The sequence below is a fragment of the Polypterus senegalus genome, chromosome 11 (genome assembly GCF_016835505.1).
Source record: "Polypterus senegalus isolate Bchr_013 chromosome 11, ASM1683550v1, whole genome shotgun sequence".
In the NCBI taxonomy this organism is placed as follows: Eukaryota; Metazoa; Chordata; class Cladistia; order Polypteriformes; family Polypteridae; genus Polypterus; species Polypterus senegalus.
In genome coordinates this window covers 116,488,853-116,501,896 of record NC_053164.1, presented here as the reverse complement: position 1 = coordinate 116,501,896, position 13,044 = coordinate 116,488,853, and the positions used below count along the sequence as shown (strand labels likewise).

The 13,044-nt window shown below is 35.2% G+C and overlaps 1 protein-coding gene across 10 annotated transcripts in view; it reads right to left on the bottom strand.

Moving 5' to 3' along the window:
- The window catches only part of dgki (diacylglycerol kinase, iota), a 288,696-nt gene that overhangs the window by 50,451 nt on the left and 225,201 nt on the right, over nt 1-13,044 (bottom strand). For all 10 annotated transcript variants that reach the window (XM_039769554.1, XM_039769556.1, XM_039769555.1 and 7 more), the window contains 2 exons: nt 9,689-9,762; nt 6,314-6,425 (listed from right to left, as the gene is read on the bottom strand). In XM_039769554.1, the coding sequence (XP_039625488.1) occupies nt 6,314-6,425; nt 9,689-9,762 (186 nt within the window). The remainder of the gene's footprint in view (nt 1-6,313; nt 6,426-9,688; nt 9,763-13,044) is intronic.

The following is a 13,044-nucleotide window of genomic DNA, read 5'->3' as shown; positions in this document are numbered from 1 at the left end:
ATAATAAATTTTATTTATATTGCACTTCATATTTAACAATCTCAAAGTGCTACAAAAAAAGAGTAAATTAACAAACAAGATAATCCGTAGAAATAATTTAACAAAATGCCTTTCTAAAAAGATAAGTTTTTTGGTTTCGTATGAAAGCATCACTCGACTGTGGGGCTCTCAGGTAGTCAGGGAGAGAATTCCACAGCCTCGGCACCACCGAAGTAAAGGCTCTATCACCCATACTGCTAAGCTTAGTTCTAGGAACTTGAAGAATGTTAATATGCACAGAGTGGAGGGTGCGTGAGGAAGTATGAGGGATAAGGAGTTCCTGTAGATACAGGGGAGCAGATCCATAGATGCACTTATGGGTAAGGAGGGAAACCTTGTACTCAATTCTAAGTGGTACAGGGAGCCAGTGAAGGGTTTTCAAGATAGGAGTGATGTGGCTATGCTTTCACACCCTCTTCAGGATCCTGGCAGCGCTGTTCTGAATGTACTGGAGTCTCTGGATACTCTTGCCAGGAATGTGTTGTTGGCAACAACGCACCATTGCTATACACAAGACACCAGCAGTGACCTGGAAAAACATGGTGGCGTTATTCAGTGTGTCTGAGAGAAGTTGAAGTTTCTTTTGGTTTTGTCAAGCAAATGTTATTAGATACTAGTCCGCCTTGGCTCTTGAAACTTGGCTATTTCAGCTTTGAGTACAAAACTTTCAGCAGAATGTATTGTGTTACACATAAAATAAAGCACAACTGAATTAAAAGTCCAAAAGTAGAGGGTAAGTTTGATACTGTAAAAAGTCTGATCTTTTACCTAATGTTATTTCATATAGCACTAAGAACAGAATAAATATTGAACTGGACTTGTGAAAGCTTTGAAATGTATCCTCAAATGTAGATAACTAGGAATTGCACAGTGCAGACCTTTATACCTTTGTGGCAGTGATGTCATGAGCAGTGCTATTCTGGCATTTATTTTATGAGGTAAAAGTACATAATAAACAAGAATTGCTGAGCCAAATAATTGAAATATTAAAATGTGAGCTTCAATTTAAATTTCTTAAGTCTAAATATTCTCAACTGTAATTTTGTAAGTTGCCATTTTTAACACTCTGATAGAGGTCCATAGGCTATATCCCTAATATAGGATCAAAAACCAAAAATAATGTTATATTCATAATCAATGACTTTGATGACTAAAACGATACCCCACATGCTTATGTTTAAAATATGTCTTTTTTACCTTAGGGGAATGGGTCTTAGGGCTCATTTATACTTCAAGCTCAGAACATGTAAGCACACGCATCATGGCTGCCATGCGTTTCCAGCGTTCATCTGATGTGTCCTCAGAGCACGCTCTCAGAAATTAACGCAACGCATGTGTGAGTTGCAGTACCAGCAAAAAGTCAGATGGTGCAGTGAGATAAAAGTCGGAATGTGATGTCAGAGTCTCTGTTTACCATCTACAAAATGCTGACATACAAATGCATTTGTGGTGCTTTTATATTCAAGCGTCACATATTCCCCAACGTAATGACGTGATACAATTTAAAGGTCTCACATGCCATCTTCTTTTTTTTTTTGCACCATCATAACAGCATCAGAATGTATGGCAGCGTATTTGAGCCACAGAGAAAAAAAATTAAGGACATGGTGAAAAGGTGGATTTTGTGATTAAAGTGGATATTTCAGGCTTAATCTCCAAATGTCCACTTTAACCTCGTACAGTAGTTTACTTTATCATTAAAGTACACTGTCATAAATGTCATCTTAAAACCGACCCAGTTGTTAATTGCTACATGCTTCTGGGGCTTCCGTCTGAACTGACAGCAGCAATCACCACAGAGAACACATTACATTTATGATATTCCAGCTCTCCGTACATTTAGAATACTTAGATTTATACTTGATATCATTTTCATGATGAAATGCATTAAAGTATGTATGTTATATGCTACAGATAAGTTGTTAACTTCTTTTAAATAATGAATACTGATAATAATTACACATGTTGTGGCAGCACGGTCTGCCTAGCTGGGAGTCACATCCCTTGTATTTCCTGCCTGGAGTTTGCATGCTTTCCTGGTGGGTTTCCACAGTGTGCTCTGCTTTCCTTTGAAAGACATGAAGGTTTGGGGATTTGGTGATGCTAAAATGACGCTAGCGTATGTGTGTGCTTGTGTTCACCTTGTGATGAGCTGAAGCCTTGTCCAGGGATTATTTCTGTCTCGCACCTGATGCTTGCCCAATGTTCCCCAGATTGATGGATTTAATCATTAAACATCCTTTTTAGCGATATTGCGGCAAGGTGTCCTTGGAATTTAATGGGTGTTTCAGGCAATTCACAACACAGCAAAGCCGAACCTGTTCGAACTGTGATGATATCTCACACTGCCACCTGGTGGAATCTTCCAGATTTACGTAAAGTACGTGTGCAATTATGAACAGTACAAACCTTGCATAGCAGTAGCGTCCGCTGGAGCATGCGTTGTGTTGTGTGAAGTATAAACCTGGCCTTAGAGGGCTAGGACCACTGATATAGAGTCAAATATGAAAATATTATCAAATGCATGATCAGAAACCTTAAAATAGCCTGATTTTTCCAAAGTTTTTTGAAGACAAGGAACTTGGACCCTTCTTTTTCATTAGGGGCTGAACCCCTGGGGTCAGTTGATGTGGAATGCACAATTTCGAGTCCTTCTAATCATCATTTTTGCTGAAGACACCTATTGGTTCCCTCTTCGTTATAATTTTCTGCATACAATTATAAATTCCTGTAACTAATATAGTCCAAATAAGGCTTAAAATGAGGGGTTTTTCATGTTTAGAATGTCAGAATAGAGGGCAACCCCATAAAGCTCAACATCTTGCAAAACTAGACATCAAGACATGTTGAACAGTATGTCATATGTGGAGGGTTTTCTCATACAGGTGATTCAGGGGATGCCAGACACAAAAAAAACGAACTGAAATGATTTCAAAGTGTTTATAAGTACAAAAAGGGAAAGCGGAAAGAAAAATTAAAAAGCAATTTAAAATAATAAATAGAAAACCAGATCATGACAGAATAAGCTCTTGATTATTTCTGATGTTCAGTGGTGAATAGAAGAGACCACTTTAAACCACACAAGAGCTGAATGAAGTTCTGAATATTATCACTACATATTCTGTGGAGTTTATGTTGTATCCAAAGACATATTCTTATCCTTTTATTAGTACTGGTTTCCATCAAAAATATCTGATACAAAAGTAAAATAACATGAAGATTCAGATTATGACATTGAGGCTATTGTCCTTGCAGTCAGCAATGGAAAAAGTAGACGCACAACATAAATGGATTGATGACATTTGCAAAAACAAAACAAAACAAAAACTGATGGATTGGGGCATGGTGGCACAGTGGCACAGTGGTAGTGTTGCTGCCTCGCAGTTAGGAGACCCGGGTTCGCTTTCCGGGTCCTCCCTGTGTGGAGTTTGCATGTTCTCCACGTGTCTGCATGGGTTTCCTCTGGGTGCTCTGGTTTCCTCCCAAAGACGTGCAGGTTAGGTGCGTTGGTAATCCTAAATTGTCCTTGGTGTGTGTGCCATGCGGTGGGCTGGAGCCCTGGGATTGGCTACAGCAGTGACCCTGTGAGGATATAGCAGGTTGGAAAGTGACTGATGGATTGGTAGCTTTTATTCTAATTTTATCAAAGTTTTAGAATAGATTCTTTGAATAAAGGGAGCCTATTAGTCTCAAAACCATGACACTAATTTCCATAATTGTTTACTTTATATTTTGTAAAGTTGGTATATTAAATATTCTTCCAATATAAAAGTGATAAGAGCAATCCATAAAGAGTGAGAAACAAAGAGATGTTAATAATTTCTTAAAAAATTATATGTTTGGAATGAGCAAATGTAAAAATACATGGGTGCTGGCCTGTTTTTGTCTTCTGACAGACAGCTTTTGTTAAGGCTGTTTTGAAGTCTCAAATGTATATAAATGGTTCTCTGGAATTTCAATGACACATCTATTAAGATACCATTTTAATGGAATGCTCTTACATGGCACATGCTAATGTGATCTTAACAATACTTGCCCTTGTGCATGAATGAAACCGTTCATAACAAAGCAAAGTCTGAATCAAACAAGTGATGCTTGTGATGTTCTGTAATCTGTTACTATGCACTAGACTGAACCATATCAGCTTTGCCTCTATATGGTTACTACTGTTTTTTTCACTACTGGAGGTTAACACCATGGCACAGGCACTAACATGAACTAAGCAAGGGGGTCAGTGGTGACAATGTTAAAGCAGACAAACTGACCGAAGTGGATGTATGTTTTTACAAGAAATAATGTGGTGACCCCTTAAACATTTTTGGAAGGGGAAGAAATTGAATTATGAATCATCAATTTTAAATAGCCTAGCCACTGTCTCTGGGCTGCATTAGTGGGAGTTGCACACTAAATACATTTTTTGTGCCAAAAGAAAAACCATTGTTACTTTTGGTACAATCAAGATATCTTATTGCGGTAACATTAATATAATGAATATATGTATTTAATTAATGCACTTCCTTTCCTCATGACAAATTTGTGACTTTAAGGTATTGCAACAAAATTGGGAATATTCTTCATTATCTTGCAGTATAAAAAAAATATGAAAGGATTCTTCACAGTCAGCTTCAAAAAGCTACACTGAACTGCAAAAGGTTTTAGAATGCTTACCATTAACAAGACATGAAATGACTGACGTGGTTATAAAAATCAATATATCTGATTTAACAATAAAGATTGTGCTAGTGCAGCTAGCTAATGGCATATTTGCTTTTGATGACATAAACAATTCATACTAAACAGTTTGAACATTCACACGATTTTTTTACATACAATGCAATAATGAAATAATAGATTGTGTTTAAGTATTTATTTATTGCTTTATCATGAGGTAACATCAACAACAACCACTCTGCTTTTCCCAGGAAAATACCATTCCTTCACTTTTTATTGTTTTTGACCTTAATAGTGAAATCCATACTCTCGGGTCATGAACCACCACATTCATCCAGTCCCCCCTTCACCTACCCCTGTCCCGTCCCCTCCAACACCATTTCAGTGCACATCTTTCTTCAACTCTTGCTTCATCTGCTCTTTTAATCATGTTTTTTTTAAATCATGTTTGATTCACAAATGCTAAACTGGTCCAAGGCCGCAAAGGTTGAGAAACACTGCTTGAAGATAAATACAATAGAGTAAGACAATAAAATCTTTATCTCGAGGGGTTGGAAGGAAAAAAAAAACAACACTGCAGTCCCCACTCCGGCATTTACACAAGGTTGCAGAAAAGACAAAGAGGGTGGGGGGTAATATATATTAAATATCATTTTTACTGGACTGACTACTCTCATAGCCACAGACCCTGGCAAGCAAACTAAATGTGTCTTCTTTGAGATTTTGTGATCATTGCTCCTTTTACTTCATTTTTGCAGCTGGCCAGCATGCCCTGCTTCTCCAAGAAATTTCTGTCAGTGCAGTGGCGAAACAGGAAAAAGAGTTTGAATGTACCACTCAATAAAGCATTATTAATGAGAAATATCAACAAATAAAAAAATGTGTCTGCTTATTTTCTGTTTTCCACAATGTCGCCAAATTTCAATCAAAATCATCAAGGCATCTTTCTTTGGGGTATTTAATTTTTCCATTTTTGGGTTCTTTTACCCCTACATATATATTGATACTTACTGCCCTAGGTGTACCATCCTGCCAAATTTCACCTTTTAGCTAAATGGGAAATAGTGTTTTTGTTGGTGAGTTTTGTAGATGAGAGTTCACTTAACAGTATATTGTCACGCACGAGCGCATGGAGAGTAGTGTAAGGACCCGGGCCGCATCACAGGTTGACAGGTCGTTTCAGAGGACAGCGGCCGCACACTAACTTTTCTTTTCTTGTTTCCTTAGCCAGAACAAGGAATCGTCGCTGTAACAACGCCCGGACAACCCAAAAAGCCACCATACTTCCGGGTTCCCTTTTACCCTTCAGTTCCCTATGATGACGTCAATACCCATCCTGCATCATGATTTTCCCAGCATTCCACCTTCTAATTTCCAGACCCCCTGTATAAATTGTCCCTCTTCCCAGCATAATATGTCTTAAGTTCACCTTGTAAAATACGTGGAGACGTTACTCTATTTTTCTTGCAGTATACAGGACTAAAACCCCAAACCTTTATACTGTGTTGTTTCTTAACAATATATATATATATATATATATATATATATATATATTGCTGCCGTGTCATTAAATGGTATTTGAATGATTCCTTATTTTACTCACCAGAGAAGCCATGGTAAATCCAATAACCTCAATACAGCCATCATCGTGTCGTTGTGGTTCAAAATCTCGATGGTCTCCTGTATTTCCCCAGGGCATAGTGCCTGCACAATATCTGCAAATCAGTTATTACAGATAGGTGACACAGTCAATCTAAAGTTATATAAAGATACGCCTATTTTAATATTTAGACATTTAATCTCACTCTACATATATAAGCTTATTTAAAGGAAATACGTCTATAAAAAACTTTTTTGTTGTGTTATGTCAAGAACACACATATTTTTTTCTGAATGCTAACCAGATTTGCTTGTTGTATGTCTGTTATTTCTGTTTACGACAGTGGTTCCGCTAGTTTACAGCATTTCCGAAGGCTATGTGTCCACTCTGACCACAACACACAACCGAAATCCTGATTAACAAAGTTGTATGCTAACTATAAAGAGGCAGAGATTTTGCATGGTTCATCTACAGCAAGAATTTTTTTTTTTGTTTTTTTGTTTTTTTACAAAACATTGTATAATATGATGTTCCAGAAACAGAACATAAACAGAATATTATTTAGTAATATTCTAGAAAACAGGTGCATTTTTTCTATATTTTTGCATTTGTTCCCAGAAATCACATTTGCACCAAAGAGTGATTACAGCAACATATGTCTGATGCACAACACAGAAGTAATACTGAGAATTTCTGATCTGTTTCTACTTAATTTCTTCATTAAGGAGTTCTGAAACGATCCATTTATGTGAGATAACCTTTGTATCTGCAGCTACTACCACACCAAATACAAATGACAGAACATGAAGAGAGACAAAAGATTTCTTTGATGTCTGCTTTGCCTTGATGTATGCTAAAGTAGAGTTGATATTCACATCATGAGTTATTAAAAGATGGAGAAACACTTAGAGATGACATTCTGTTTTGCATTTACTTGCATATAATGTTCAGTATCTTCAATACTGTTGTAGTGATGATGTTATGCCTCAGTATACCAGAAGTCATGTTATCAACAGTACACTATTATCAATAATGTTATGGCTACAGCCATCTGAAAAAACACAAAATTGCATGACCCATAATCAGAATATAAAAAAGTTCATGTCAACAGCATAATAGTACCAAAATATAATGTTCAAAACAGCCATAAAATTGAAAAATATTGAATGAAATTAATTTAACTGAAAGCAAGAGATGGCTGTAATGCTGGCTTGCTTCAAAAGCAGACAAACAACACATACAAAAAATTAAGATAAGGAAATGGAGAGAAATACAAATTTGCAGAAAACATTCAGGTAAACAACCATGAAACCAGTGACCTTCAGAAGATCACAGAAAGCACATCAGAAGGAACGTTAAAGAGCATTCCCATTAAAAAGTCAAAAAAGCTGGCAACTCTCCTGCTACACATCATATTTTTAAACACCAACCACAGTGTACATCACCCATCTATTAAGTTCATTTTGGCACAGATGAAGTGGTCCAAACTGATTGATTTTTAAAAAATTTGCATGCAGCAGTATTTTGCTCATGTTTATTTTTATTTTTTTTTTATGAAGAAGTAAAAGAATTGTCGAATAGTGAGCTGGAGTCTGTTATCCAGAAATAGAAGTAAAAAAGATAAACAAATGCATTAACTATACGTTTTTCACAGAAATAATTGTTTTTGACTGTTATGAGTCAAAACAATAAATAGGAATTAAGGTTTATATGCTTCATTATGGTTGTGGCCTTCTTTAAAAGTGTAATAATGCCAATTCCACATGCCAGCATCACATCACAGGCTACATGGTTTCACAATCCTCATTTTTCCCAGTAATCTGCGATAACTGTATCTGGCTAGCTCCTTTGAGAAATAATTGCATCCATCCTCATCTTGTACCAATCCAAATCCTGCATTCACAGTCACTGTACACTTGAGAATGGGAAAGATGCTTTATAAATAAAATGTATTATTTGTTACTATTCAGTAATAACCTTGTTACTCCCAAATGTTTCCCACAGATGACATCTTTGAGTGCTTTGAAGAGGTGTACTGTAGTGTGGATGAGGAAGAACAGTTCGCTTGAGTTTTGTGATTGCTTCCTGTGTTTTCAAACTAATGTATGGTTGTCACAAAAAAATGAATGAAACTATGTCGGTGCATACCCTGACATAGTTATCAACCGACAAAATACTTCAATATACTGTAGATTTAAATGTTCAGTAAACTAAGAGCCTCACGATCACCCATTGCTCAGTAAAATCATTTGTTTATGAATTGCCAAAAATGAAACAGCAATACGTCAGGTTTACAATCAAACAGCTCTGAGATGAGAATGGACAAACAACAACAATACAGAAAGAACATGAAGAATACATACATTGCATGATTCAAACCCAAGCATCTGGGCCTGTCCAATAGTAGTGCTAATTACTGTTCTGTCAGTTGTCTGTTGGACAGTGTGATCTCGGCAAACAACTGAAAAAATGATCTACAGACATTGTGTCCTGTCTACAAAAGGAGTCTTCACTTCTTTAAAAGAGAAGCACCATACGACCAGCCTCTTTTCAATGCAGTGGAAGGAACATCGGTAAGGATTCCATGGTGGACATTAGTGCCATCAGGCAGTCCTCATCAGTAGTGGGTGAAGATCAAGATGCTGCTCAGCTCCTGTCAGTGCAATGTCTTATGTTCATTGTATTCCTGATGTTGATTTTTTCAAATTACTGTGGCTACTTTTGAGGAGTGAACGGTTCTGGACTTTCATACCTCTTCACTAGCTTACAGTATATAGCTTTAACTAGAAACTTTGAACCAGAAATGCAAATTTAAAAAAAAGATGGTACTCATTTTGGTGTTGTGGATAAGGAGCTGATGCTGAAGCCTTCAAACTCCATTACTAAAATGGAATGTTCAGGTTGCATTCGTGCAAACTTAGGAAAGTGAAGGGCAAAATGAGCTACCTATAGCCAGGCTTACAACACCCGGCACAAACAGAATTTCAAATATGATAAAAAGCAATGATTATCTATATTACATTGAGAATATAAAAATAAATACATTTAAAAAAAAGAACATTTTAATAATAAGTTAATTTATTGATGAAAGATTATTATTTAATTTTTCGCAAGATCACAAATGCCACACTTTGTGTAATCCTGAAGTATAGAGAGTGTTGAATACTATTTTGAATGACCTTCTTACGTAACCATGCTGTTTCTCTTTAGAGAAAGACTGAACATGTTCTTGTATGTTTTTCCTTCTGTGCTGTCAAATAAATGATCTTTTGCCTGTGGATTATCTTTGGGTGCTAGTAGCAGACTTGATTTTATTACAGAATTTTTTTGCAAATTATTTAAGTGGCAGATGAAATACTTTTCTGGAAATTGTCTTACCTAGGAATGTTTAAAAAGACAATGCACTGAAATTTCAGCTCTTGTATCTTCGGCGTTAAATCTGTGCCATCACACTGCAAACAAATGTAAAAAAAAGTTGCTGTTGGAGTAATTTTGCTCATTCTAGCTATGAAACAATTTTTGCTTCTCTAAAGTCATTTCATACAAGTTATAGAATTGCTCAAAAGAGTTCATCATATTTCATAACAATTAACTATTACAGTCATAATGGAAATTAAAGGAATGCATTCTTCATACTCTTTAAAAAAAGACAACTAATACTGTAAGTATTTTAAAAAAATATTACTGTTATATTTCTGAAAATGCAATTATAAGAGAGGTTGAAAATACAAATAATTCACCTGTATTATATAAAAGGCAGACAAAGTGATAAACTTGTTACTTGCATTGATCTCAAAAGAGTCTGCTTTCATTAGCTGTTTCACCCTGAGGTGAAATAAATTACACATTTTGATGATTGTTTAATTCTGCATGCTGCTCTCGTGTTGGACTTAAGTACATTATAATTTGACAGTTTGTGTCATATCATATTGTGAACATCAATTTAAATGCAGTCCTAACTATAGTTATAGCAGTATTGGTGGTAGTAATAATTTTTTGTCACATTTAGAGATGACATGGCTGACAACAGGCAGTATACCGCCACTCTCCAGAACATACTTGACGAAGGCGGAATAAATGGAAATGTCATTAACAACAACTAGAAAGCTCAGGCTGATTGTCTTATTTATCACAGCAAGCCTGCAAAGTTTTGGCATTCTCTGAACTTTTCAATTACGTGCCTTTATCTGTTTCATACTTTAGTTATATAATATTTTTTATTGTCAAACCTGACTTATGACAAACATAACATTAGTACGTGAATTACAGTTAGCTGTCCTCTCAACTGAATTGAAATAGAAAAATATTTTTTTACGCATCACTATTGATTCTTGAGAGTAGAGATGTCCGGAGCTAGACAAAAATAATTATGAAATCTGTGTTTAGTTGTGGCCATGCTTATGCATTTATATAGTTTTATAAAAACAATATTTCCTAGATCCTGCCAGCTTATTATGATTTTTAGAAACTGACATTTTTATACAACTTTGAAATAATTAGAAAGAAATATAACTGATGACTTTGAAAAAAAATCCTTGTTTTGTCATTTGATAAAAACCTATTACCTATTTATGCAGTTCTCTTATAATGCTTATAAAATGAAAACATCTCCATTTTATGGTACAAGGCTTTTTTAAAAGCTCAGGCTCAATGGTGTGCTTCATTTCAGGCAATGGTATCCTGTAATTCAAAATGTAGGCTGAACCGTGCAGGCTACAAGCTGCAATGTTATTCTTTTATTTTGCTCAGCAAAACTGAAATGTTAACATTGCAGAGGAACCAAAAATAAAATACTGTTGGGTATCTTGAAAGATTGCATTTCCATAACTGTATTATCAGTTTACTTTTACCAAATTGTCACAAACTAAAAGACATGCACAATTCTATAATCTAGAAGCAATTTCCACATTTCGTAATTTCATTAGCTATTTTAGATTTTATTTCTGTCTTTTTCTTTCAGTTGTATATGTTTGGTAATTTGCTTTGTCACATGGTAATGCCATCATCAGGATTTGCTGTTGTTAACGCCGCTGTTCTTTCACATGATAAAAACAGCATCTTTCACAATAGGAGCCAAGGTTTAAGAATGTCATTGTACTATGTACACACGACAATACACCTGAACTTGAGCATGAAAGTAAGGGGAGAATCTGTTTGTGACATGTTTAGGATAAAAAAAGAACAAAATATGAATTTAGTATTCAGGAGAGTACAATCAAGAAAAAAATGAAAACAGGAAATTAAGAAAAATGTAATGTTGGAAGAGTGCAAAGAAATACCTTACGATTAGAAAGGAACAGAACGAATAAGTACCCAACTCTGTGTTTAGAACAAAAAATCATAAAACATTGATTGATTTGGAGAAATAGAAAGGAAAAACTTTACATGTAAAACAAAGAAAAACCTGATGTTAGAAAACTTCGGAACTATTTTAAATGAAAATGAGAGTTTTAAATAAGAAGACTGTGTTTAATTTGATATTTTGCATTTCTCATTTCTAAGATCAGTGGTTTTGGTAGTCCTTCACTTTAAATGTTTTGCTTCAGATGTAAAATCTCATTGCAAAATGATTCCTAAGTAAAGTATGTGGACACAGCCATGTCTTCATATATGGATTGGTCATATTATGGTCATTTATCTGCATTTATTTATGTAGCACGCCTCCAAAATACATACAGCTTTTTAATGGTTATTATAGGATATTTCAAACAGACTGCTAAAAACCAAGCTTGACTCTGAATGAAATAATTACAAAGCTGTTTTTGTCAAAGCTGCCAATGCTGTATATTTGTAAAGAGAGAACTGTTTGCTAACAGTGACAACTCAGTCACTGCATTCTGTCTCATGGCATGGCATATAAAGTTGATAAACCTGCATATGTTTCATTGCTGGAAGATGACTGCTCCCAGATGGCAACAGTGTAGCACAAATTAGATCTTGCAACACATTACAAATCTTCAGTAATTTGACACCTAAATCAGTTTATACTAAAGCTCTCCTCAAATTCCAAAACACACTATAAGCATTTGGAAAAACAAACCAGGTCATTAATTACATAAATTACTACACTGTACTGAGTGTAGCATTTTTTTTGTTCTGCTGCCGACTGCAAGCAAATATATCTGTGAATTGAACAAATAATTACTGTATATAAAACCGGAGCAAAATAAATGTCTCTCTTAATGATTGGAACCAGATTGATTTTTGGCAAATAGTATACAGTATTTTTTAAAGATTGTTGAAACTATTTATACATCTTCAGTTTATTTAAGTGATCATAAATTACGTTTAGTCATCTTAATTCATCCCTAGATATTATGAAATAATCTTTTCTGTTTATGATGTCTACATTTCATTTTTCCTATTTCATTATTTGTATTTAATTTCCTATTTTTCATTAGGGTTTCATGACTCTTTTTTTGTAAACATCTTCAGCTGCGGAGAATGTCAATTTGTGTTAATTTGAAAAAAATATGTGCAATACTTAAAAATTACAAAATTATTCTAAGACACTTTCAAATCAGTTTGAGAAATGTTACATTTCATTCATGTGGTCATTCATTTTCCAGATATGCACATTACATTGCAGGGTTGTGGTGGGCTGGATGCTATCACAGGACCACTGGGCACAAGTCAGAGACAAACCCTGAGCAGAACACTAGCACAGGGGCAGTTAAGAGTTGACAGTTAGCCCAATCTGCTTGGGTTTGATTTAAGGGGCACACCAAAGTACC